Here is a 21570-nt window from a genome sequence, read left to right as displayed (position 1 = left end):
TTTTTTTGGAAGAGTTTGGGAAGGATTAGCATTATTTCTTCTTTGGTAAAATTTACCAGTGAAGCCACCTGGTCCCAGCTGTTGTTCATGGGGAGATTTTTGCCTGGTGATTCAGTCTTGGTAGGATGTATGTTTCTTATGTTTTTCTTGCTTTTAGAGCTCAGCTCCTCTGTCTGGGCAGGGACAGACCAGGCTTCCCGGACTGCTGACGGTCTTCTGTTGAGGATCCGAGTCGGGCAGAACTGCACCAGTCTGCTGCTTCTGCACGCGAGCAGGGATGCCTGTTAACTTGGGCATTGCAGGTAGGATGCCGTCCGACCTCTACAGACCGAAGTGCTACCCGCCACAAGACCTCCCTTCTTTTTTTCTTTAGTGTTTATTTTTGAGAGAGAATCCCAAGCAGGCTCTGCACCAAGAGCCCAACACGGGGCTCAATCTCACAAACCGTGAGATCGTGACCCAACCTGAAAATCAAGAGTCGGATGCTCAAGTGACTGAACCACGCAGGCCCCCCCAAGCTCTCCTGTGACAGGTTCCAAGTGGTCGAGACCACAATGGGGGTCTCGTAGGTGCAGGGGAGACCCCTCAGTGTATTGCTGGACTGTATATTGGGGGCAGTCATTTTTTTATTTCTAACACAAATATACCTGTTTTTATAATTCTACCCAACTGCATAAAGCAGGGGCATGAAAGGAGACTCCGGAGCAGTCCTTGGCAGAGGTTGGTGGTCCTACGAATTCCCCAGGTGGGATCGTTAACACATTGAATCAGGATGTCTGGGTGTGGGTAAGAATTTGCGCTTGTAACAGCCTTCTCAGCCAAACACACTTAAATAGTGTCTTTATTTGGGGCTTTCATTTCTCTTAACTTTGTGGAAATGAAAGAAAACCACACACACAAACCTCTTAGATGAAGACAAAGTTTTATTCTAAAAATAGATCTCAGTAACAATGAAATACCAAAAGCTGGTCATTGTAAGAAAAAGAAAAAAAGAGGTAAAAAATTTGCTTTAAATTTTCCTCCTCAAAAATACAAAATTCTCACAGTACTATATTGCGAACTCTCATTTATCTGTACGCAAATTAACTTTATCCAAAGACATTTAAAGTCACAGATTGGATTCTAATGTATCTTCAAGTAAATACATTCTCTGAGAATGCAATGAAATATTTAAACATAATTGGGATATAAATTTATGCTTACGGAAACAGTGGTTCATGTTACCACTTCCCTCTATTTTTGCAGATAACCAAAAAAAGTGCACCCAAGTACTGGTATTTGAAGGTAGCAGAGAGAAAAACATTAACTACATTATTTGTATCTTTAAAGGCATATAATGACCTGTAGTACTTAAAAAAAGTGGTTTCACATCTTCAAAGTGCTAGAGAAGTATCAGGGAAGACAAAGTTCGACCTCAAGTACTGAAGAATGCAGAAGACAAAAGGAGGCAAAGGTAAAAGGCCCCATCACTGTATCCATCAAAGTGGTTTAAAGACCAGGTAGGCAAGTTACACAATCAGCCCACCTCTCTGTCCTCACCACACTCCCCAAGGTCACCACCTCAGTTGGCTGCACAGTGACTAGGAAGGATTGTCCTGTATCAAAATTCTTGACATTCTCTGAAGGCCAAAAGCTGGTCCCAGAAGGGCCATCCTCTTCAGCGTAGACGCACTGTCATCAGGACAGCTTAGCTTGTTGGCAGAAAGTGGTGGTACTTTACTTTGTGTAGTCATTTAGTAGGACTGAAACAGCTTTTTTTCTTGTCAAAACTTGACCGTGAGTTTTGACTGCTGTAACGTAAACTCGAAAACTGAACACCCAAACGTAAGTTGACTGATACTACTGTGCTTTTTCTGTTAACCTAATACAGCCTAAAGAATAAGAGAAGTTTCTGGTCTTCAAAATTGCTTAAGGATTTGTATTTGGAATAAAGGTTTTTTTAGTATATCCCCAAATCAGATAAAATCAACAGTGCACAAAAATACAGCATCTTCCTGTAGGTCAGTAGCCTGAGGGGTGCCCTCCTATCCCTGGATCGATCCACACAGCCTTCTAGAACTCTAGAGAAATCCCACAGGAGCTTATGTTAGTATGTTTACACTACATTAAACCATCTTACAACTCAACCTACAGTTAACTGGTGCGTATGAAACCGCGCAGTTTCCAGCAGTGGCAACACTCACAGTAGGAAGGTAAGCGGACGAGATCGTGAACACGCTGCTACGACGTGCAGAAATGAGAGAGGGAAAAGACAGACTAAGTGCCACAGAAGCTGTAACGATGACACAAGCTCTAACAGGGCTCAGCCACACGTTCTCGTGCTAGGGGCGGGGCGGGGCGGTGCATTTTGTTTCTCACCCAAGCATGCAGCTTTAAAACTAAAGTTATGTCGGAGACCTGATTTACTCGGAATTTCTGCGGTGTGGCTTTAGAGCAGAGCCGGCTCTGGGGAGCAGTGAAGGTCTGTGTCGTCGTCAGTACGCGCCGTCACAGTGAGTTACTCCCCCGGCATGACCAAGACCACAAGAAGGAGAACGGCACTGGTCTGTGTGTTTTTAGAAGTGACTGTAACCACTGCAAATGCTCATTTAAAAACCGAAACCAAACTCTATCTTCAGTAATCCTGAGGCATCTTTACATGCGTATAACGTACAATGTACTATATTAACATGATCTGCGTATACTGTTTCCAAGGAGAATCATCCAAATTCATCGATAGGGCTGTATTGATCTTCCCATTGGTGCCTGGAGTCCCTCAAATGATGGCATCGTGTTCATCGCTGTAATCAAAAGGTAAAATTGTTTTGTATTCGTGCCAAAGCTGTTTCGGTTCATATTTTTACATAACTTCAAAGCTGCAGAATGAAAATTGTCATTTACGTGAAATTTGTTCAAGTGTCCAGTGTACCATGGGGCGTAAGGGTTCCCATAGTGACCCTCGAATGTCTGCTCTGCCCCTTGTGGCTTCTCGGCCGATAGCCACAGAAATCTCAAACAGGCACCCTCCTTGACCATCCCCTGTGTGTCGGGTGTCACATACCTCACTTTCATCCTCCCAGAAACCCTATTTACGTACTGACTTCCTTTATTCGTTTTTGCAGAGGACCTGAAGCCAAGCAAGCACGTGGGAAGGTGCCCAGAAGTGCCGCCCCTGCACGCTTCTGTCACCGCGGGTAACCTTTTCATGATCACTGCTACAACTGCTACGTGGGGAACGTCTCCAGTTTTGAGCGGGACAGACAAATCCAGCGTTCTGTAAGAACTCGAACTTCAGAGCAGCTCTTGGCTTCTAAATGTGCCGTCACGTAGCACTAAGAAAAGGGCGCTGTGGTCCGTGGACGGTAAGGTGCACCCTAACTTCGGAGACGTGCCGTAGAGGGGGAACAAAACGAAAGCAGCGCGGACTTTCACTCGAGTCCGTGAGGTACTTTCTCTGGGGCTCTGTCAACAGACTCCAGGCACAGCCCCTCCCAGGCAGCGGTGCACAGCTGTGTATGTAAAGACTGGCTCCTACTGGCTACAGCCACATCCTGTGTGCTTAAGGCAATTTAAAACGAAAACTCGGTTTGCTTCACTACTTGTAGCCTCGTTTACATCAATAAACACTGATGCTATAACAGAGTGAGTGGCATTTCATGTCCTATGATCAAGACGTACCTTCTGTTTAACTGGTGAAATTTATCAAGCACACATGATAAATATTTCTAGAAACACAGAATCTGGCAAAACACCTCGATGCTCTGAAAGCAGGTTTGCTAAACCAGTTTGAACTGGTTAAATCAGCTCCCGACGTGAAAGTCAGTGTGGGACACACGTGTATGACGAGTTAAAAAAGTGGGAAAAGTAGCCCTTCCGTGGTATTTACAGTACATTAAGAATCAAAAGAACGAATTGGCTCTTGTATTCTAGTAAGAGCGAAAAAACTCCAAAAGGGACTTAAAGCCTCCAAACAATGTAAGACCCACACAGTTATGGAAAGGGTGAACGTGGTAAGAGCTCTTAACTCACTTGATGCAATGACTTAGAAACTGAGACCGTGAAGAATTTCTTTAAAACCAGGTTTCTACCAAGGATGTTCCCTTAGTGCTACTGACGAGCACCAGCCACACCCTCCTGGTACGGTTACAGGGGTGAGTGAAGAGGGAGAACGTCAGGAAGCGGGACATTTGTACCGGCACGTGCATCCGTTTTTTGTTTGCAAGTACAATTCATAAATCTGTGGCCCCCTTTCGGTATTTTGTCAGGATCGTGAAAGAAATACAGAAATCCTATCAAAACTCACATGGTTCTGTACCGAATGCCTCTTCGTGAATAGTACGTTTTGCATCCGAAGTACAGAATCGACAGAACTCCCAGGGTTAATACGATGCCACCGAGAAAGCTGCCAATATCAAATTTCGATCCTGGGTTTTCTTTAGAATTGATAGTTGCTGTGACTAGGAGAAAAGAAAAGTAAGCTTTAGGGGTTTTTAAAAAACATTCCAAAAAGCTGCCAGTCGCATTTCTATCCAAGGAAGCAGAGCCGGGGGAGGAGCTCCCCAGCCCGCCTCCTGCCTGGTGGCCCCGGGGCCCCCCCAGCAGTCGCAGCGCTTCCCCCCGCCCCTCCCCCACCTGAGGGTGTTTGTGCTGGGGGACCACAGCCTCGGGCAGCACCCTCTGGGACTGTTTCCTTATTCCCTGTCCCGGGAAGAATCGGTGCCTTAACCAGGGCGTCTGGACCGCCCGTCTGAACGAGGGCGTCTAACGGAAGTTCTCCGTTCGAGAAATAGACTGTTGTTATCACATCGAGGGCCCTGGTGACATTACAGAGGATTTCAGAACACAAACTGCAGGAATAAGGCTTTAGGGTAGAAAATACAGAAATCTGCGGCAGACACGACGAAGCCTGCCGTTTGTGCTGGCCTTCAAGCGGACCCGAACTTGGAAAACCTTGAAGGGACGATGCCAAGGTTCTGAGCTCCCGGTTTCACGTTCCATCTTAAGACCAAGCACGAAGCGTGCTGGCGGATGCCATATGTGTGGCCGCGCCCGTGACACCCAGGAGCCAACACCACCGTGAGCACGCTGTGGGGGTGGAGGCCCCACCCAGGCGCGCACGAGGGGCCCGGACAACCACGCGAAGGACCATCCGGGTAGGACTTCCTCCTCCAGTCACATGGCCTGGTTCAGGGGAAACCCGCTTCCTACGGGGACAAGGTTGGCGGCACCCGCACCGGTGATTTCTGTACACGACACGGTCGTCCGCGCTCCCGCCAGAACGGAGCCACGCGAGTGCGGCATCTGACACCGGCTTTGAGCACGGAAGGGGCTCAGCTCCCATACGTACCTGTCACGGGTGAAGGCACAGAGGTGGCCGAACGGTTGTGGGCCGTGCTCGCGGTGGACGGCGTCTGGGACGCGCTGTGGGAGACGTGCGTGGCGGAGGTCGTATTCGGGGAGGCCCCCTGTGTTGTGAATCCGGGTGCTGCTGTGGGCGTCGAGGTGCTGACAGCGTGTGTCCTGAGGACTTGGGACAGGGCGGGCGTGAGGGCTTTCGTCGTGTTGGGGGGCGCACCCGTGTGGGTGGAGGTCACCGTGGTGGCATTGCCTGCGAGAATGAGACACACGAACATGACACAGGGCCCTCATCTCTGGGAAGGGAGTTGACGGGAGGACGGAGACGGCGCGGGTGGTGGGTGGCCGGGAGTGTGCACCCCATGCCACGTGGCCGGCCGGCGAGCCTGTCAGGGGTGACGCCCCCCCCCTCGCCCCCCCGCCCCTGGGGCGTGGCCGTCGGGACAACCTCCCACGGCTGGAGGCTCCAGACACCCCTCAATCCCGGAGGCCCCCGTTCGCGCCTGGGGTGGAGGCCTTCACGGGGACGATTCGGACCCGTGCGCACCGAGCACGTGCCCCGGGTCCCCGCCCCGGCGACGGCAGCGCCAGCTCACCCCACGCGCATGCTGCCGGGGACAGAGACATTCCGTCCTCTCTCCGCCCCTTCGCACGGCCGAGCTGATCTCCGCCTGTTCCCTGTCCTCGGGCTCACCCGCGGCGCTGCCGTCCCACGGGGCCTGTCTCCACCTCTCAGCCGGCACTCGCACGCTCCTCCCCGGGGAAAGCGACTCAGGCCGGGGGTGTCGCGCTCCGTCACTGCCAGAGGGGACTGCCGCCGACAGGAACACCCTTGCCTCCAGTCCGCTGGACTTTTTCTTCGCAGACTTCCGGACACGCCAGGCTCGCGTGTCTACCGGCTTCCCGGTACCTCCCCCGGGGCGCGGGTCCCTACTGTGCGCTCTCGTCCGCGCCGTGTGACCCCATTTTTTTTAACAAGGCCCAAGGAACACTGCTGTGCTATGTAGACCGGTGAACCAGTAAATTCTCATGATTCCGAGCGGAGGACACAAGTGGCAAGAACCTGAGCTACTGTGGGTGCTCTGTGCTCAGACGACACGCTTCAGGACGGACACGCTCCCTTTTGTTCTAAACCGGTGCGTGCTATCGCGGTGGATTCGACACGGGGAAGAGCTCGCGTTTCTATCGCATTTTCAGCCCAGCACGATCTGTGCGCAGTCCACCAGGAGGCGCGGTGCGACCCGCGCTCCTGCCCCGCCCCTGCCCGGAGACCTGGCCCCTCGCTGCGCCAGGTCACCCGAGCAAAGACGGAGCCGCGACGGCTTAGTCTTTCCAAGCGAGAAAATCCAACCGTGTTCAAGAAACGAGCAGCTGAACATTTCTACAAATGGACACGACAGGCCCCTAGGCTTTTTAACTGTCCTGATGCCCACGAGCGTCACCGTGATCCCAGGAGGCCGGCGAGGAGCTCCCGTCCAGTGACACTACGCCCTCGTGCGCCCATGTGCACTCGCGGGTCTTCCGGCCCCCGAGGGACAGAAGCTGTGCGGGTGTGGGTGGCACCCGGGGCAGGACAGGGGCTCGCAAGGTCCAGGGCTCCGGGCACGGAGCAAGTCCCGGGACGCGGCACACTGCACGGAGCACGCACTCTTACTGCGTTTCCAAGTTGCCGAAAACAAATCTTCGAGGTCGTCATCACAAGGCAAAACCCCGTGACTGCGCTCGGTGCCAGAGCTCGGACTTCCTGTGGGGATGGCTCTGCAAAAACGCACAGCTGTGGGCGCACAGCCGGGACCGGATCTCAATAAAAGTGCCGAAACAAGACGCCGTCGAGGCACAAACGGTCGTCACGGGGGGGTGCGTGTGTCCGTCCGCTCGTCCCTCTGCTCAGGAAGGAGCAGACGAGAACGCCACCCCAGCTTCAGACCAAGCAGGAGAGCCTTCGGGGGAGCAGCCCCTGGACTTGTGGGGACACAGAGATTGAGTGACTCTGGCCTGACGAGGGCCGGGTCCCGGCGGTAAAGCTTAGAGAGCGGAGCTGGGTGTATACTGTTCACACTGACAGCAAAGGCGGTATTTCCCACGACCCTGGTCTGGCCCCCACCCCTGCCCCATGCAGCCCCCAGACCCTGCACAGTGTACACAGCTCGCTCCTCCCCACCCCCCACCGGGCTGCACCTGCCCCACGTGACTGCCTTGTGGCAACACTCCGCAGAGGGAGGAGGGTGACCGGCAGGGAGGACACAGGACCTGGGCCACGGGTGTGTGGAGTCCGAGTCGGGAGGAGTCGGGCCCCAGCCGGGGGAGGCCCAGGAGTCCACCTCGGCCCGAAGCAGGCATCCCGGCCTCCTAGCCCACCAGCGTCCAGTCCTGCGATGTGAGGACGACCAGAGCACAGCAGCCGTCGATGTCCCCTCCCCACCGCCAGCCCCGATGCTGCCGTGGCCCAGCCTGGCAGAGGGGGTTAAGCCCTAGGTTCGGATGACCACGGCTTCATCATCTTAGGATTATTCTGGAAGGCAGAGGCACCCGAGGTCCAAGTCAGCGCTCAATGGATACAGCTGTGGGGGAAGGGCGTGTTCGACTCATGCCAGCTGCTGCTCCGTGGGGCGTGCCCCACTCAAAGGGACACCCTCACCCCAGGACCGCAGGATGTCCCACACACTGGCACACAGGATCCTTATGTGGGATCGAATCACAATGAGGTCACTGGGAGGGATCTCATAAAAGGAGATTCACCCTCTTGCCTCTAGAAAACACGGTGCCACACAAGGGTCTACGAGAGGCAACAGAGATAATTTAGGTTGAGCAAGTAGCACAGTGCCTGTGACAGAGGGAACATCTGTGAGTCATTATTCCTTTTATTTTCATTTTGAGAGAGAGGGAGCAGGGGAGGGAGGGGCAGAGGGAGAGGAAGACAGAGAATCCCAAGCAGGCTCCTCGCTGACAGCACAAAGTTCCACGCGGGGCTTGAACTCACAACTAGATCATGATAGATCATGACCTGAGCCGAAATCGAGTCAGACGCTTGACTGAACTCCCCCTCCCCCAGTTGCACCAATTTTTACCCTTTTTTGAGCATGAGCTTCATGAGCTGTATGTATTTCCTGCACCGAGCTGCACCGTCACATCCCCTGTCCCCAGGGTCACCACCGCCATCTGAACGTCATCCTATCAAAGAGGGTGCCGGGGTTCTTCAGTTCATCGAGACAATTACCCAGCACAATAATGTGAAACCAGGCCAGTGTCCAGGACCACTGACAACAGGGACACCGCGTCCACCGTCTGGATTTACTTGGCTGTCTCCTTACGGCTCTGCTCAAGCCGCTTCCCTCACTCCTGCAGCCTTGGGTCCAAGGGTATAGCTAGGTGCCATGTTTTCCCTTTAACCTAACAATTTCAAGGTTGAGGGTGACCATGTGTTTTCATCAGGGCATCAAATACACACTTAAAGTGCAGTGGAAAATACACATGAAGACTTTACAATCACATTTAGTTTTAAATGGGACCCTAGTGCCTTTTCACTTCGTGTCTCTGAGTGGAGCTCACCCAAAGACAAGGACTGAAAGTCAAGGGACGGGAAAAGGTATTCCGTGCAAATGGAAACTAGAAGAAAGCTGGGGTAACCACACTTAAATCAGATAAAACAGACTTTATTATTATGATTTTTTTTAATTTTAAGTAGCCTCTCTATCCAATGTGGGGCTTGAATTTACAACTCTGAGATTAACAGTCACATGCCCTACACACTAAGCCCCCAAAATGGACTTTAAAACAAACAATGTAATAAGACAAAAAAGGGCACTGGATAAAGATGTCAGTTCAACAAGAGAGTAAGATATTTGTGTGTACTTAATGTACCCAACATAGAGAAGTGAAATGTATAAAGCGGCCATTAATAGACCAAAAGGGAGTAAGAAAACCAATAAGAGCAACCCTATAGTCAGATCAACTAGGCAGGGAAATAAGAAAAATACTGACCTTAAACAATGTTAGACCAGGTGGACTTCACAGATAGACACACTCTTCTCAAGCGCGCGTGGGACATTCCCCAGAATAGATACTATGTTAGGTCACAAAACAAGTCTTATTAAAAACAAAAACAAAAACAAAAAAACATACCAAGCATTATCAGCCACAACAGTATGCAACTAGAAATCAGTTAGGAGAAAACTTGAAAATTCACGACTACGTGAAGTTTAAGCGACATGCTACTTAACAACGCTTCAAAGAAGAAATCAAAAGGGAAATCAAAGTATACCTGAAGACAAATGAAAATGCAAGTACGACACACCAAAACGAATGGGATACAGCAACAACGGCTCTACGAGGAAAATTTACAGAGATGAACGTCTACTCAAGAGACAAAGTTCCAAAAGCAACAACCTACCATTATAGCTCAAGGAACCAGAGAAAGAACAAAGGCCAAGGTTAGGTGAAGAAAGGAAGCAACGAAAATCACAGCGGAAATAAAAATGGGAGAGAATGAAAAGCCCAGTGAAACAAAGAACTGATTCTTTGAAAGGATGAACACGATTAACAAACTTTTAGCTACAATCACCTAGACAGAAAGGACTGAAATAAAATCAGAAATCAAAGAGATACACGGATACCACAAAATCAGCAAGAACCGTAAGAGACTGTCAGGAGCAATTATCTGCCAAAAAATCGGTCAACCTACAATAAACGGATAAGTTCCTAAAAACACACAACTTTCTAAGAGAATCCGAACAGACCAGACCAGACCTATCACTACTAAGGAGATCGAATCAGTAAAGAAAACCTCCCAACAAACCACAGTCCAGGGCCAGACGGCTTCACAGGCTGAGTTCTGCTCAACATTCAAAGAAATAGCAACACTCCTTCTCAAACACTTTCGGAAATATAAGAGAAGGCGATACTTCTCAACACATTTTACCAGGCCGGCATTACCCAGATCCCCAGCCCAGATCAGGATGCCACAAGCAAGGAAATGTAATACCATTATCTCGGATGAAAATAAATGCAAAGATCTCCAACAAAGTATTAGCGACCCATATTCATCACTATATTAAAAGGATCCTACACCATGATCGAGTGGGATTTTTTCCAAGGATGCAAGGGATGCTTCAGCATCTCTGAATCAATTATACACCACATGAACAAAATAAAGGTTAGAAATCTTATGATCATCTCAACAAATGCAGCAAATGTACTTGATAAAATACAACATCTGTTAATGATAAAAACTCTCAAAAAAGTGGGTATAGAGGGAACATAACTCACACAATAAAGGCCATATGTAACAAACCCAGAGCAAACTTCATACTCAATGAAAACTTCTATAAGCTCAGGAACAAGACAAGGATGCCCCTCTTGCCACTTTTATTCAACTAGCCAGAGCCATTAGGCAGAAAAATAAAAGGCAAATTGGCAAAGAAAAAGTAAAACTGTCGCCATCTACAGATGGCATATTACATACAGAAAACCCTAAAGACACCACCAAAACAAGTGTTGGAACTAATAAACAAATTCAGTTAAGTTGCAGGATACAGACATCACTATGCAAAATCGGCAGCATTTCTAAACACTGACCAAGAACCTGCAAAAAGGCAAGTTAAAAAAACAATTGTAGTTACAACTGCATCAAGAAAATAAAATACCCGGGAATAAATGTAACCGGGAAGGTGAATGACAGTAAACTGTAAAACACTGATAAAAGAAACTGAAGGTGACGCCAATCAATGGGAAACTATTCCATGCTCATGTATTGTTAGAATTACTATCGCTAAAAAATCCATTCTGCCCAAAGCTGTCTATAACCCAACGCAGTCCTAATCAAAATTCCAATGCCATGTTTCACACAAAGAGGAAATCCGTAAGTTTGTATGGAATCAACAAAAGACCTCAAGTAGCCCAAGTAATCTTGACAAAAAAGAACAAAGCTGGAGACATCAATTTCAAACTGTACTACAAATCTGTACTGATCCAGGCAGCGTGTATTGGCATAAAAACAGACATCTAGATCAAGAGAACAGAAGAGCCCCAATAAACCCATACACCTGTGGTCATTTTCTAACAAAAGATCAAAAAATATACCATGGGGAAAACAGCGTCTTCCCCAAATGACGCTGGGTGAGCGGAAACACCAGCTTACACCACACATACAAATTAACGTGAAATGGATTAAGGACTTAAATGTTAAGACTTAAGCCACAAACTCCTAGCAGAAAACATAGGCAGTACACTCCTTGACGTCCGCCATAGCTATTGTTTTTTTTTTTTGATCGGATACCAAAAGCAAAGGCGACAAAAAAGCAAAAAATAAACAAATGGGACACCGAACTAAAAAGGTTCTGTGCAGCAAAGCAAACCGTCAACAAAATGAAAAGGCAACCTATGGAATGAGAGAAGATATTTGCAAATCATTGCATAAGGGGTTAATATTCAAAATACATAAAGAAGTCATTCAACTCAACAGCAAAAGAAAAACAATCCAATTAAAAAAAAACAGGTAAAGGATCTGAAGAGAAATTTTTCCACAGACATGAAGATGGCCACCAGACATGAAAAAAAAATGCTCAACGTCACTCATCATCAGGGAAATACAAATCAAAACCAAAATGAGATACCCCCTCACCCCTGTCAGAATGGCTCACATTAACAACATAAGAAACAACAGGTGTTAGCGAGGATGTGGCTGAAGGGGAACCGTCTTAAACCATTCATGGGAATGCAAACTGGTGTAGTTGTTCTGGAAAACAATATGGAGGTTCCTCAAAATATTAAAAATAGAAATACCAGGGGCACCTGGGTGGCTCAGTCAGTTGAGCATCCGACTTTGGCTCAGGTCACGATCTCACGGTTCACGAGTTCGAGCCCCACATCAGGTTCTCTGCTGAGAGCGCAGAGCCCGCTTCGGATCCTCTCTCCCTCTCTCTCTCTCTCTCAAAAATCAACAAACATAAAAATAGAAATACCATATGATCCAGAAATTCCATTTCTGATTACTCTAAGATAACAAAAACACTAATGTAAAAATGTATATACACTCCCATATTTATTGCAGCATTACCTGCAATAGTCAGGATATGGAGGCAACCTGAGTGTGTGTTGACAAGTAAAAAGATAAATACGACGTGGTGTACGTATACAATGGAATACTATTCAGTGATTAAAAAAAAAATCTTGCCATTTGGGACGATGTGGATGGACCTTAAGGGTACTTTGCTATATGAAATAATTCAGAGAAAGACAAATACTGTATGATTTTCACTTATATGTGAAATTAAAAACACTAAGCTCATAGACACGATACATTGGTGGTTCTAAGAAGTGGGCTGGGGTTGGGGAGGGAAGGGGAGCAAAATGAATCTAGAGGGTCAAAGGTACAAACTTCCAGTTATAAAGTCAGTCAGTCAAGGGAATGTGAAGCACAGCAGGGTGACCATACTTAATAATACCAAATTGCATACTTGAAACATGCTAAGAGTACGTCTTAAGAAAGTTTCTTCTTATGATGCCAACTTCTAACTATGTATGGTGGCAAAGGTTAACCAGACTCACTGCGATCATTTCGCCATGCAAATATCGAGTCATTATATGTTGTACATCTGTAATTAAATGTTCACCGATTATACTCAAAAAACAGTGCTGAAACTATAAATAATCATATGCAATAGTGTTTAAGACAAAAGTCATAACCAGAAACGTTTTAAGAAAGGACATTTCACAGGGCGCCCGGGTGGCTCAGCTGGTTAAGTGTTCAGCTCTCGACTTCGGCTCAGGTCATGATCTCGTGGTTTGTGGGTTCGAGCTCATGCTGGGCTTTTTACTGAGTGTGGAGCCTGCCCGGGATTTTCTCTCTCTCTGCCCCTTCCCTGCTCATGCTGTCTCTCTCTCAAAACAAATAAACATTTAAAAAGAGAGAGGGGCGCCTTGGGTGGCTCAGTCAGTTGAGCATCCGACCTCGGCTCAGGTCATGATCTCACAGTCTGTGAGTTCGAGCCCCGCGTCGGGCTCTGTGCTGACAGGTCAGAGCCTGGAGCATCCTTCCGATTCTGTGTCTCCCTCTCTCTGTGCCCCTCCCCTGCTCATGCTCTGTCTCCGTCTCAAAAAATAAAAACATTAAAAAAAAAAACTAAAAAAAAAAAAAAGAGAGAGAGAGAGAGAGAGGAATGTGCCGCTTAAATCCATCTACCAGAAAGGAATCTAGGTTCGCACAGACTTCTGACGTGGTCAGCCCGGCAAACACACACCACCCCTTCCTGGGATGCAGACAGAGGTTTCCCTGGGAGGAAAGGTAAGAACTCCTGAAGGCCAGAGTCCAAAGTCTACTTTCTTTTTTTTTTTTAATTTTTTTTTAACGTTTATTTATTATTGAAAGACAGAGAGAGTCAGAGCGTAAGCAGGGGAGGGGCAGAGAGAGAGGGAGACACAGAATCCGAAGCAGGCTCCAGGCTCTGAGCTGTCAGCACAGAGCCCGACGCGGGGCCCGAACTCACAGACCTCGAGATCATGACCTGAGCGAAGTCAGACGCTCAACCGACTGAGCCACCCAGGCGCCCCAAACTCTACTTTCAGAGGCTCCCTTCAAGGGACAGCTCGTGCACATGGAGAACGAACCCAGGAGCACCCGGCTTGGCCCCAGCTCTGCTGAAACCGGCATCTCGAGGTGGCTCTTCCATGTACGGGTTCCATTCTAAGTTCATGCATTCTGGGACTTCTTCAGCGTTCACGCTCACCGTTCTTAAAAATTAAAGTACACATCTCACTAAAAAACCCACTGATCATCCATTCATTGCTACATGATTCGAACCACCCCCGGATTCACTCAACATTGAGCACCCTGTGTGCCAGGCTCTGAGATTCGGTACCGAGTATACCTCCCAGCCCTCAAGTACCCGTCTAGGAGGAGGAAAGTGGCGACAAATCAGCCTTGCACGGTGAGCCCTAAACACGGATGAACAAAGTGCTGGGTGAGGCCGAATTCACTTAAACCCACCAATTATTTGAGTCTACAAGTCTGGCGTAACTTATCCTGGAGTAAATACACACACTTGCTGCCCGTTTACAGACGACGCGCTGTTACCAATGATGTGAGGAGAAAGCACTCCAAGGGCATCCAAGCTGCTGTGGCGCAGGGGACGTGAACGGCCTAGTATTCAAGTGTGGCACGGGCGACTCATGCCACAGAGGGCGGACGCGGTGAGGACGGAAGGAAGCTCAAGCGTGAAGGCAGGAGGAGCGTGGCGAGGAGGGGTGCCGCCGGGGGCGACGCGGCACAGGGTCACCCGCGTGCGGGGCGGCGTGAGAAGACAGCGGGTGCGCGTGGACTCAGGAGGACTCCCCGGCGGTAGCACACGTGCCTCCGCGACGAGCTCTTCCCCCGCCCCCCCCCTCCAGCTTGCAGGGGGACTGGGGGGTGAGGGGTGGGGGGAGACACACAGGCCAGGAGGAGCGGGAGGCCAGGACCCACCGCAGGGACCTGAGCTACGCGAGGCAGTGACGACGCCTGGAGTGAGGGGCTGGGCGACGAGGGCTCGGGAGGAGTGGCTGCAGCCTCCCGGCCGCCCGCGCTCCCCGACGTGGCGCCCTGCCGCTCGCCGCGATTTAGACGACTTGAATTCCCCGTCAAAGACCCCAGGCGGGAGGATCGGCAAGGCCCGACTCGCGGGCCTTCGTGAGTCAAGTTTTTTTGGAACGTGGCCACTTGTTTACCTGCGGTCCACGCCGCTGCCATGTGGGGGCGGAGCAGGGCTGGGAGAGAGGCCACGTGGCTCTTCGTGACAGAAACTCTGGCGGTCTGTCGGGTGTTAGTCTGTAAAGACTAACAGAGGAGTTCAGGGTCACCACGCTGTCCCTCAGGCACCAGGCGCACACGGCTTATGGGAGCGGAACCCCAGAACCGCCCGGGACGAGCTGCTCGCACGGTGTACGTCTGGGCCCCTCGACGTGGAGACTTCGTGCGCGGCAGGGGCTGTTCGTCCGGCCGGGGGTCCCGCCGGGCCCACCTGCCCGGGGAGGAGCCCGGGACACGCGGGCCCATCAGCTGGTACACGGGGCGCACGCAGAAGCGATGGCTCTGCTCTCACGACGGCTCACAGGCAGGTGCTCACCGGGGCAGAACCTCTGCGGAAGGACAAAAGGACGCCGGCCGCCTCCAAGCCGCCCTCACCTGCTTCCCCTAACAGGAAGGGCGCCTCCAGTCCTCCCACGAGCCCAGATGAGGAAGAAACAAGTTAAGCGGAGACCAAGGTGGGGACGGGCAAGAGGCAGGCCTGTTTCCCTCAACGGCACGCTCTGGTGGGAGCCAGGAGACGGCCTCCGAGTCTGCCTCCCGCGTTAGTGCACAGACTAAGCCAGCACCTCGGGTGGTTCAGCCCGGAGCGTCCCTCCTCGCCAACGTCATACGATCTGTCAGCGGTCCGCACGGTTCCCGCCACGGGTGATGACCACGGTCGAGGAGGAACAGTGCTTGAGGTCTGTCTCCTCGTGGGCGAAAACCTTCGTGGGAAAGGCCTCTAAGAAATGGGCCCACATTTTATCGCCATCTTTTTAAATGTTTATTTTGGGGCGGAGGGCCAGACAGAGAGACACAGGCTTTGAATCAGGCTCCAGGCTGAGCTGTCAGCACAGAGTCCGATGTGGGGCTCGAACTCACAAACCGTGAGATCATGGGCTGAGCCGAAGGCGGATTCTTGACTGAGCCACGCAGGCGCCCCGACACGGGCACACACTTTAGATGGACTCTACTTCATGAAAGTAAAGGTCTATAATTTAGAGAAGTGTTGCTCTTTTACAAGCTGGGGTGCACAGTGATCCAAGACCAGCCACACCCACCAAGAGACAAGGCAGCCGCGCCCCCCCTCCGCAGTTGTGAGCGGGACACACAGGAGTTCCCTACGAAGACGAGGTTTGACATCCAGCGCCTCATGAAAGAGCCTGGGACCCAGACACGACCGTCCTGCGCTGCCGGGTGAACACGTCCACGTGTTCAGAAGCGTCCACACCACCCTGGATTAGCCCCTGGCTGTGGATGTTCCAGCAAGTTCCAGCGGAAGGGCTCAGCCAGGTTTCCGAGCCGAGCTCTTCTCCGCAGGCTGCTGGAGGAAGCCAGGTCCCCGAGCCTGTGGCTCCAAGCCCCCTCTCGCTCCAGGGCCGCCCACGTTCCTGCAGCCCCTCTGCCTTCAAAGCCAGCATCAGCAGGTCCGCCACGCGCCTGCCATCTCCCCACCCCCCTGCCGCCGGCCACAGACACCTGGTGGCTTTAGGTCAGGCCCACCTGACCAGGGGCCGAAAGGTCAACGGATTGGTAACTAATCGCATCTGCAAGATCCTTTTTTCCAGGGGAATGAGGGCTCACCGTCCCCGAAGAGAAGGAATTACACGGTGTGAGCGGCCCTGGGGATCATCTACAACTGTGCCCACCACAGGGTTCCGAGAAAGGCGATCTCGCTTCGTCAGTCTGGCGGGACGACACCCCGGCTGTGGGAGGCGACACGGCACGGCATCCACAGACTCTCCCTGAACGCAGCGCACAGCGGTCAGGCCGACGGAGCCCCCGCCCACGCTGGGCACTAGACGTCTTCCGGAAGGCCTGCAACGGAGGAAGAACGTGCTTCCTCACGTCGAGAGCAGCCACTTACTGGCTGCCAGCAGCTTAGCGTGAAACCAGGAGACCCCGCCCCTCGTGCGCTTGGGCGCGGGATTAATAAAAGGGTGTAAGCACGACAGCCCCCGGCCGGAGGCTGGGGTGGGGCTGGGGCTGGACACGGTCCAGTCACCCACCCACACGACTGGACAGTGCCATCCACCATCGCAGCCTCGACCCACCTCCCCCTCCCCCGACGACCGTTGTGTCCAGTCCCCAGAGAGTGGCCGCTCACCTCCCCTTTCTGTCCATTCCATCCCCGCACGTCAGCAGAGGGGCTCGACGGGGCTCCATTAGTAGAGGAGGGGACAGATTCAGGGGTAGAGCCGTTCATCAAAAAACAGAATTCGACTTATTTACGAACAGAAGTTAGCGGCACAGAGTAGAAGCATTTGGTATAAAGACAGGCCGCTTTGCTGGTACTCCCACTTTAGAAGTAGGGTTCTCACCTCCGCCATTGGCTCTGTCTGCTCCTCCCGGGCCTGGAGTAGCTTTTCTGGATTAGCTAGAACATCAATGGTTTCTCCCTTGTTTTAAGTCCAGAAAGAGTGATGCTGGACGTACATTTTAAGTGGCTTTGATCATTTCTATTTTTCCTCCCAATTAAATGCTGAAACTACACCGTTCTCTGTAGTAACTTAGAAAATGTATTGGAAGAGAATGGAAAAGGATAATTTGGGTGTAGAAATAGGCGCACGAATACGTATTACACGTGCACCGGACATAAATGTGCACAAAGACACTCGCTTAGCACCTGTGTGTCCCTGCAAACCCCTCCCCACCCTGTCCTGCCTGCTCTCTGCCCTGACAGGGACTCTTGGGAGCTGCACTGAGGCCCCTTGCTCCGTGGCTCTGGTCTGGTCCGAGGGAAGCAAGTACCATTTGCCAATAAGTGTTAGTCCTCCTTACCGTTATTAGCCTGTGCGACTCACACGACCGGAAGGACATGGCCTTTACTACCGGGGGATGGTTGGGATGGACCCGACCCGGAATGAGCTCAGTGGACAGGCTCTACAGAAATCTGTCCACCCCTCACACACATACTGGATAAGTAAACGGTATTCACTGCAAGCTAGACCCCGTTCAAAATATTCCATAAACGCTAGCAATTTTCATAACCACCCCTGGAGGCAGATCCTACAGTCATCCCCACTTTGCAGGTACAACTGAGGCAGGCAGGGGTTCAACGTGAGCTCTAACTAGTAAGAGAAGCCAGGGTTTGAACTTGGGCAGGCGACTCAAGACCCCGTTCTCAGGCACTGTGTTTGGCCGCCAGTCACGAAAAGTAGTACAAGCAAGTGGCGAAGCTTCGTTCAGGGACAGTGACTGCGTCGTCGCCTCACTGCTGCCTTCAACAAGCAGCTGGCTGAGAAGGTGCCAGTCACCAGATTCTAGACAGAGACAACAGCTCTCGGAACTGCTCTGCGTGTGTAATAAACCCGAGCTGGGTGTGTACCAAACAGTCCTGCTCTCCCACACGTCCTACAAGCCTACACGCAGGACACACACCAGCGCGTCTCTGTTGAGAAATACACACACGACAGTCCCAAACGCTCACCCCCTTGTATTGTCTCGTTGTCCCAGCAGGGCTAAAACGTGTGAGGAAACACGTCCCGACTGTTCTGCAACACCACCATTAGGTGTCCGATTAGGGCTGTTATTTGCAATGTCAAAAGCCTGTGCAGGTGGTGCTGTCGTTCAGTTACGAAGATTGTTGGTCTAAACACGGACAAGAAGCAAGTGTGAGGAGCAGCTACCACAGGAGAATTCGGTCATTAAAGAGCTCAGAGTGCCACCAAAGACGCTCGCTCGGAGCGTCACCACAGAGAGATGGTCGCTCAGCAAAAAATCTGCTCAAATGTCAGCAAAATCTTCAGAGATGACAACCATATTAGTCCAGTATCCATTAGCAAACGGTATTTCACTGTATGAAGGCGTTAGAAGGTATTTGATACTGAGTGTTTTTTTTCTTGTAAGACTAAAGAAAAACATCAACTTTGCAGTTACGAAAGACCCGTATCTGTTTAAGTGCTGGGAGTGGTATCGGAACCAGGGGGGCAGGTGCCTGTGGGAGCCCACACCAGTCACTGTGCATAGGTGCCTCTCGAAGTCAGGGCTGTCCCCTGCCACCCACAGGCGAGAACACAGAACCCAACGCCAGAGAAATGCCCCACGTCACTGCAGGAGGTGGTGAGCAAATCTCACCGCGTCACCAGACTCCAAGCCTGGTGACCTTTTCACGTGTTTGCTTGCTGTCTCCCGATGAAGGTTCGCTGTATATACTTTAGTTGTTTTATCACTCACCACCTTCACTGCACCAAACCACTATCAATGAAAAAATACTTGGGGGTGCCTGGGTGGCTCGGTCGGTTTAGCGTCCAACTTTGGCTCAGGTCGTGATCTCAGAGTTTGTGGGTCAGAGCCTGTGTCAGGCTCGGTGCTGGCTGCTGGGAGCCTGGGGCCTGCTTTGGATTCTGTGTCTCCCTCTCTCTCTGCCCCTTTCCTGCTTGCACTGTCTCTGTCTCTCTCTCAAAAAAACAAAACAAAACAAATATTGGTAGTTAACACCAAAAGTTGTAGCTAAAATAAGAGGATCGCTGGAGTGCCTGGGGGGCTCAGCTGGTTAAGTGGCCAACTCTTCACTTTGGCTCAGGTCATGATCTCAGGTTCATGGGTTCGAGCCCCGTGTCGGGTTCTGTGCTAACAGCTTGGAGCCTGATTGGAATTCACTCTCTCCCCTTTCTCTTTGTCCCTCCCCCCTAGTTGTTCTATCTCAAAATAAATACATCTAAAAAAAAAAAAAAAAGATCATAGATTTTTAAAAATTTAAATACTGAAACTCTAATTTTTTTAAGCCAAAAAAAAAAAAGCTAAGTAACTAAAACTGAAAGACGTACAAAAAGGTACAAAGAATTATATGACCACTGTGTTCTCACTATCCTGATTAATAAAAATTTGCTGATTAAGAAACTCCTGGAAGCTGTGGTCCCCAGGGTAAACACAATCCTGAATTCACCCGATTTCTTTGTAATTTTACTTCTAAGTGATACAGTAGTATCACACACTCAAATTTTATGCGAGTAACTCGGCACAGGAGGTGTTTTCCGTTCCTGTTTTCTGTATTTAACGTTATGTTCATCAATTTCGTCACGCTGCCATCTGCCCCTCCACCTCCCTTCTCACAAAATTTAACTACGTTATCGTGAGAGCCGTTTCACGATGCTGCTTCCATGCTGCGATGACATGTAACAGCTCACTCCAAGGCTCACAGGTGAAATGTGTTCGGACGCGTTCCGGCCCTTGAGTGTTAGAAGATCCATCCTCCTGGGCCTTCGCGGGGAAGCCAGCACTGACCAACATCCCACGTCCAGGAAAGGCGCACGGGGGAAAGGGGTGTGTGTGCGCCGCACTTGTTACAAGACAATACGCACCGATGAGGGAAGGGCTAAGAAAATCACGGTGCGTCCGTTCCGTGAAACGTAACCAAGGAGGGGACGGAGCCACACACAGTGATGTGATTAATGCACATCCGTGGGTTCTCTGATCCCTTTGCAAGGTGAACCCTAACCCATCCTTCCCCGATGGAGGCCTGACACTGACCTCCTTCTAAGCAAGCAGAGGGCAGAGTGAGCGGCGCTCTGTGACTTCTCGGGCTAGGTCTTAGGAAGGTCAGCTCCTACCTGGTGCTCCAGGATTTGGTGACCGCTGAGACTGCTCGCTTCAGGGGAAGCAGGCACCCCCTCTTGTGAGGGCGCTGGAGCTACACCAGGAGAAACGGAGGCCTGGAGGCCAGCGGAGGAGTCACCTGGGAAGTGGGCCCTTGAGCCCGGCCCCCAGCCTCCTGAAGCTAACTCGTCAGCACCGGCTGTGCTAGTGCCCAGCTCCTAACCCACGGAGCCCGGAGACGAGCCTCCCGTCATCGCGTTCCAGGTCTCGGTCACACAGCAGATGCAACACTGTGCCGACGCAGAAACATCAGTGTTTCCCAGCAAGCTGCAGAGCAGCACGTATATACCCATTTGGTGCATTCACACCAGTAATATTTCTAGGGAATTACTGGGAGGGGAAGATGGGGGGGGGGGGCAGATCCTCTTTTAGATGGTCTATCTAAGTAAGCGCACCCACATTAACTTGAACGGTTTTTTTCAAAGCCCATAGTGACAAAATAAAAATAAAAAAACCTGCATCAATTGATATTAAAAAGACTCTCAGTCCCCATAAAAGCAAAGAAAACTGCTTTAATTTTAGACCCTGCTAACAAGTTTCTGTTACGTGCTTTTCTGGCCAACTGCTGATTCAAAGCCACAGACAGAGAGAGGCGTGGGCCCCGGGAAGGCGGCCGACACCAAGGCAAGGCTGACGGTCGGGTCTCCGCACAAGGCAGAGGCTGAAACAGGCATGTGAACCACTCGAGGGCACGAACAAAGACCCCGTGTATCTAGAAGCCCTGAGGACGTGACTACAAAACCAGTGAGCGGTTTAAGTATTCCCTAAGTATTTGTTCCCACCATCTCACAGACGGGGAGACACCAGGGAGTGGAGCCGGGACCCACAGCACCCCGAATCCCACGCTAACGACGCTGACTGGGTCACCCGGGTCCCCG

The 21570-nt window shown here is 50.9% G+C and overlaps 1 protein-coding gene across 1 annotated transcript in view; it reads right to left on the bottom strand.

Annotated features, from left to right (window-relative positions):
- Positions 1 to 905: 905 nt before the first annotated feature.
- TMEM123 (transmembrane protein 123) overlaps positions 906 to 21570 on the bottom strand; it is a 56689-nt gene continuing 36024 nt past the window's right edge. Inside the window, exons 3-5 of the mRNA XM_053204193.1 lie at positions 5327 to 5587; positions 4283 to 4436; positions 906 to 2780 (exon numbers count right to left, since the gene is read on the bottom strand). Of these exons, the coding sequence (XP_053060168.1) occupies positions 2756 to 2780; positions 4283 to 4436; positions 5327 to 5587 (440 nt within the window). The 3' untranslated portion in view covers positions 906 to 2755. The remainder of the gene's footprint in view (positions 2781 to 4282; positions 4437 to 5326; positions 5588 to 21570) is intronic.

This window comes from Acinonyx jubatus, chromosome D1, assembly GCF_027475565.1.
Source record: "Acinonyx jubatus isolate Ajub_Pintada_27869175 chromosome D1, VMU_Ajub_asm_v1.0, whole genome shotgun sequence".
Classification (NCBI taxonomy): domain Eukaryota; kingdom Metazoa; phylum Chordata; class Mammalia; order Carnivora; family Felidae; genus Acinonyx; species Acinonyx jubatus.
Note: the sequence above shows the minus strand (reverse complement) of the source record. Positions and strands in the feature narration are given on the sequence as shown.